Below are 6507 nucleotides of genomic sequence, written 5' to 3' on the forward strand. Positions count from 1 at the left end.
TGCTCAGCCACTTGCACGTTAATTTCATGAGCAGGCTGTTCTGTTGATCGGATCAACTGGAACCCTCGACATCGTAAGCGAAGGAATGCCAACAATAGAAAATCCTACATGCTGATGACTTTGTTCTTACAGCAGAGTCTGTAGAAGATTTGAAGAAATTTCAGGCATGGAAGCAAAATCTACAATCAATAGACCTTGGGGTCTTTCTTGGTAAAAACCAAAATTTAGTAAGTCTGCTGCCATCAGGAATATGGCCATGCTTGATAAGCAAGGAAAAGGTACCAGTGTACACAGTGTGAATAGTGGGTTTACAGGCTAACTGAAAGTGACTTTGGATGTGGAAGATGTACAGGAGTTGAGAACAGTCAGTGCAGAAGTAAAATATATAATTTTTAATGTTAAGAAGGCTCCATGGAAGTAGTTGATCAGCAACTTATTTAGCTGTGGAAGAGGAGGCTCTGAAAGCATAATTTTGAAATATCTCTAAAACCATCAAAAGCTTGTTTATTTTTTGTTTTTTGATTTATTATTAGTGTTGCTTAATATGTTTTGCTAAAATTGCTGTTTCTTTTCAGATATCATCAGAGAAAGGTAATTAAAATTCATTAAAATGACAGATCTATCGGACTTTCAAAGAGGTCAAATTGTTGGTGCTTATATGACAGGTGCTAGTGTAACAAAAACAGCTGAAATGTTTGGTGTATCAAGAAGTACTGTCTCGAAAGTAAAGACAGCCTTTGAGAAAGAGGGGAAAACCTCCTCGTCGAAACAAAACTCCAGAAGAAAACCAAAACTTTCAGATAAGGACCATCGGACTCTTATGTTAGAAAGGATCACAAAAGTACAGCTCCCAAAATTACTGCAGAGCTTAATGACCACCTCAAGAACCCAGTTTCCACAAAAACTGTTCGCCGGGAGCTGCACAAAGCTGGATTTCACGGGAGGGCTGCAATCAGAAAAGCACTACTTTCAAAAACAAACGTTGCAGAGCGTTTAGAGTGGAGTAAAAACCTACAGAATTGGTCCCTAGAGCAGTGGAAGAATACTGTTTTCTCGGACAAGCCATCCTTTACCTTATTTCTGACCGCCGACCAAGAATATGTGTGGAGACAGCCAAAAGAAGCATTTGAGCCAAACTGCCTTTTACTTGTTTCAGTCATTGAACTGTGGCCATGCTGGGACACTGTCTTAAAGAGTTTAGTTGAACGAATAGACGCCAGTACTTTTTTTTTTAAAGTCTGGTACTTATTCTATCAGAAATTTTTGCTGACTCGTTAAGTTACAGAGATGTAAACAAACCAATACCGGTTATCAAGCAGTGATAGAGAAGAACAGTAAGACACATTTACATACACAAATATACACAACAGTCCTCCACTCTGTTCCCGTCTACCAAATTCACTCACAAGGCATTGGCTAGCCTGGAGCTATAGTAGAAGAAACTTGCCCAAGGTGCTACGCAGCAGGTCTGAACCCGAAACCTCGTAGCTGCAAAGCGAATTTCTTAACCACAAGCCAAGCCTGTCAAACTAAGAATTTCATAGTCAAATGCTTTTTAAAAAGACCAAAACGAAAACTCTGACAAGAACTGGCTCCAAAGTGGAAATTTCGAGATTAAACACTAGCTGAGAAGGGAGATAATTGAGAAAGCTCTATTCTAGAGTTACTGTCCTTTGTTGTAGGACTTTCCAGTTATTTAAGGTTTTCATATTTGATTCACTCTGCCATAATGGTCACTGTAGAACATGGATTTGGGGCTTTCTTGACCTCTGTTTTCCACCCTTTGTCGTATGCGAAGTTTTTAATCCAGGTAAGACTTTTATAGCGTCTGTAATTCAAGCCTGGCTTCGTTTTTTTCCTGTATGTCTTCTAAACAAACGTCTGCAATACGACACGTGTATCTTCCTTTCAACCCCAGTTGCTCCTTCTCTAACCTCTATTAGCAATGGGTGTCGTTCCTCTTTAATAGTTAACAACTGTAAAACACCTTTTCACACCTTTTTACTGGTGGGTTTTTTTTTTTTAAATCGTTATTTTTTAAGTTAAAAGTATGTATTTCCGCGTTGCCAGTTCGTTTCTATTTGCCTATTGGTATATTTGACCACAAACCTGGGCAAGCACCGTCTCTTGTGTTTAATCATTTATTTATTTTCCTAAATGATTTTACTCACGTTTTGTGTATGCAGCCTGGTTTACTGACAGGAAATAAGTGCAAAATGATCCACAAAGACCACATTATCTACAATTATACGCAAACACACTTTATATATATGTATATATGTATATATATATATATATATATAAATATATATATATATATATCACTTCCCTGTCTATATATATATGTGTGTGTGTGTTGAAATTTAGATGTATATGGATAATCAAATTTATAGTGTTATTTTATAAATTATCTCTCTCTTATGTTCCTAACGATTTTTAAAAAAAAGCAGTTTATTTTACAGAATTGTGATAAGGTTACTAATGATATTGTTCTTGGGAAAGGCATGAATGTCAAAGCTAAAAATCTTGAGTTCATATAAGAAACTGTTAATAATTTTATAAATAATTGTGTATATCTTTGTTAATAATGTTTGTTAAATTAGTAGTTTCTCATTATGATTATTCCTAGCTTAAATATCGATTTCTGGCAAAGATTCTCGGCCTCCAGTTTTTGGGGGAAATGATCCTAAATTGATTACATTAGTCCCAATACTTGACTAGTTCTATTTTATCAACCCCTGTGAGTCATTGGCGGAATTTGAACTCAGAGTATAAAGGTATTCAGTTAGTAATTAATGCAAAGGTATTTAGGATATCACGGAAGTAACTGTCTAAATTTATAACTTCAACATTCTCAGATTTCATGCAAGGTATGATAAAAAAAAATTAAAAAACCCAACGAATATCGAACCAGCGAACCACCGGAATGAAATATGTTGGTTGTGTTGTTGACATTGAACACAAAGAAGAGACATTGGTGTCATTAATTAATTAATACCTGTAATTAACAGGATTTACTAGTGTTTTTTTTCTTCTCGTATTATCATAAATTTTACTGTTGTTTCGTATTTTTTCTGTATTGTAATATAAACTGTTAAATGAAATGAAATTTGTAGCAGACCATCAAATGACATTTGAATTTTCACATTTGACTATTAATTTTGTGGTACCTGTATTTTTGTTATTGTTTTCGAACGAAAATAATAATTTTATTATCTATCAAGGTTATTTTTCTTGGTTGACTCTCCCTAAATGTCCTGTTAAGACCGTATTTACTTCTTTTTTTTTATTTTAATCCACCAACGTCAGTTTAAAGGTCGTTTTGGTACGATTACAATTAATTAAACGTTCGACTGCACACCAACGTTGTTAATTAACTAAAATGTTATGGGTTTATATATTTATTAATGAAAACCTTCATGTGAACGTCGGGTGTGAGATTAAGGTGAATGTTTTGCAAGGCAGAAAGCTACACCTGTCAACGTAACATCGTGTAAAAAATCCTCAACTGTTGTTCTCAAAATGAATTTCTTAAGTACTATAATAGACATTATAGTACTATAATGTTGGTCAATATACGGACATACTTAGTAAGTTAGTGACCATTGATGAAACTAACTTCAATATAGATTCTTTGGTTGAGATGTGGGACAGATTAAGCTGGAGTATCTCCTGTTTTTTTTTTTTAAATCTAAATGACATATTTTTAAAATAGAGATAAAATAAGTATGACATTGCTACATTCTTAAGTTTTGGCTGCTTAAAAGAAGTCGACTTTCAATTATTTTGACAGTGTGTCGGTCTTTCAGTTATTTTGATAGTGTAACATTTTTATTTCCTTGTTTGTAAAAATGAGAAAGCATTATTCATAGTTGAATTCAGACTAACATGACGCTAGGGACTCTCCCCCACAGTTTAGCACTTATGACTCTTCATTAACACCTTTGATATCAAATATTGAGACTACTTCTGGTTTTATGATAAACTTCCTATTTTAAAGTGATTATAATTAAAACTCTCTCAAATCAAAAAGACATATGGTTAGTTCACAGAACAAAACTTTTTGTGAAGTTCAAATACAAAAATATTTATTGATTGTTGTCATTCCAACAACAGGAAAAAGCTGAGTCACTTTGTGTATGTGTGTCACTTTGTATCAGCAATGAAAGTGGATTGTAAGTAGCTGTTGAATTTTATAGTGGGTGCCCTAAGTTCTTGCGGCAACTGTATATACTCAACAATCTATCAAAGAAAAGGGGCCAAAGACAAAATTGTTAATGAAATTCCAATAGGTTGTTTACAACAAGCATCCTGCTGGGTCTGTCATGTTTTCACTGACCAGCCCAACTTCTGATAAAAACAAGTTCTTAGTGTGTTTACCAGGGACCTGAATGGTCAGTTCCTTACTGATATCATCAATCCCTGACAAGACCCTGTTTTTGTATTTACAATTACTTTAACTTCTGAACACATAGATGTCAGGTTTAGTTCCTAAGCAGTGAAGTTGGGTGTTTGGCCCTCTGCCAATATTCCTGCCTCACCTCCATCAAAGCTGCATGCTAATTTGTGTTGCAAACACCAACTTAATAATGACAAATTTCTTTTACTAAATTCATCATTATTTTCAAATTTAATTAAAGCAAAAAGCAAGTGTATTTCAACAGAAATCTGATGGCAAAAATAGTTAGCAGCCCCTAGTTATGTTCCTTATGGCTAGCAAATAAACTTTATTTTCATTTTTTCTGTGTTCTCTCAACAACCAGCTTTAGTTATTTGAAAGACACTGCTCTACAACGACTAGGTTTCGTTAGAAAGTGAAAATAGTTTCACACTTTCAATTTGAACCAAAATTACAAAGTGCTGCATTATGAGTGACAATGGGTGAATAATGAAAGTAATGTTTCTCCGAATTAGTCACATTTGTACTATGATAAAGAAAGCTACTTATCATCTATCAGGACTAATGCAGTTTCGCACCTCTCCTTGAAAAATGTATTTTAAAAAAAACAATTTTTTCGGATTCGTATGTTTTAGATGTCAGAGATTACAAATATGCAAAAAAAAATTTTTTTTTTTTAATCCCTCCGCCCCCCACTCCCATTTAAAATTTTGAACTTTTTCGAAATTTTTTTTGTTCCTTATATTTTAGATGACGGAAATTCTGAATATGCTAGAAATCATGTTTTCAAAATTTTAAATTCAATAAGCATATGTGTATAAAGAGATAGATAGATATGAATGTCTTCCTGGGGCTAAAAACAACAGTAACACCGTCTTCTATAGGATTGCCACATTTAGTTGACAAATATATTTTATGAATAAACGAATAGAGATAAATAGATAGACAAATAAATAAATGGATGAAAAAGTTCAAAATTTAAAATTGGGGGAGGGGATGAAATTTGAGCCCCTTATTAAACTTTATAACATTAATTATTAAACATTGTTTATTTCTCATAAAATGGTCTATATTTAAAGTAGTTGTATACTGCCAACTTAACGTGACAGTCCCAATAAGGGAATATACTATTGCTATTTAGCCCTAGGAAGCTAGACCGCTTCCTGTCGGCCTTGACACATTTCCTGTGTCCTTATCTTTGCAAGGGGAGACAAACTCCTGCATTCAGGGACATGTTTCTGAGTCTTTGCTCATCATCAGCCTGAAGTAGCACAACTAGCTGTTTGAAAAAGTCTGTGAGCCTCTCGCAAAGATATACTATTTCAGTGAAATACATTCACTGATTACAAAAATTAGAAATAATACATTTCTAAATCTCTGAGGGAGACTTATGCAGTAGTGATGTGATAAAGTAGTTGTATACTGCCAACTTAACATGACAGTCCCAATAAGGGAATATACTACTGCTATTTAGCCCTAGGAAGCTGGACCACTTCCTGTCGGCCTTGACACATTTCCTGTGTCCTTATCTTTGCGAGGGGAGACAAACTCCCCCACCTAGCCTAGCCTGCATTCAGGGACTTACATTCAATTATTATTTACGATTATTTAAGGCAAACAAGTAAAACGCAAATTCTTTTCACTTTAATGTTTTTGTCTGTATTTAATTTCGATTTGCATATGTTCGTCAATTCGCTATGATCTCTTTAGAGCAAACAAAATCAAAAATTTTAATTGGTGCAGGTGGTTAAATTAAAAAGAATTTTTTGTTTGCATATTCGTAATCTCTGACATCTAAAACATAGGAATCCGAAAAAAAAAAAAAATTTTATGCATTTTTCAAGGAGAGGTGCAAAACTGCATTAGCCCCCATCTATCTATATATATTGGATCATTCCATGAGTAGTTTTTTTTCAATTGCATGAACTAAAAGTCAGAGGGGGATGGTTTAAACTACCTGCATCAACTTGCTATAAAAGCAGGTAGTAATTTTACCTTGTATTTATTCTTAGTGCAAGTTTTAAAGAGTGCAGTTCGATTTTAACAGCTATTTTTCCCAATCTATAATGGAAGTAACAAAGGAGCATATTTGGCATATTTTACTTTAT

At 34.1% G+C, this 6507-nt stretch overlaps 1 protein-coding gene across 1 annotated transcript in view; it reads left to right on the forward strand.

Moving 5' to 3' along the window:
* Positions 1–1675: 1675 nt before the first annotated feature.
* LOC106875547 (mitochondrial carrier homolog 2) overlaps positions 1676–6507 on the forward strand; it is a 27809-nt gene continuing 22977 nt past the window's right edge. The window contains exon 1 of the mRNA XM_089342018.1: positions 1676–1810. Coding sequence (XP_089198144.1) covers positions 1730–1810 — 81 coding nt within the window. The 5' untranslated portion in view covers positions 1676–1729. The remainder of the gene's footprint in view (positions 1811–6507) is intronic.

Source organism: Octopus bimaculoides, chromosome 25 (assembly GCF_046866305.1).
Source record: "Octopus bimaculoides isolate indiv1 chromosome 25, ASM4686630v1, whole genome shotgun sequence".
NCBI classification, from domain to species: Eukaryota; Metazoa; Mollusca; class Cephalopoda; order Octopoda; family Octopodidae; genus Octopus; species Octopus bimaculoides.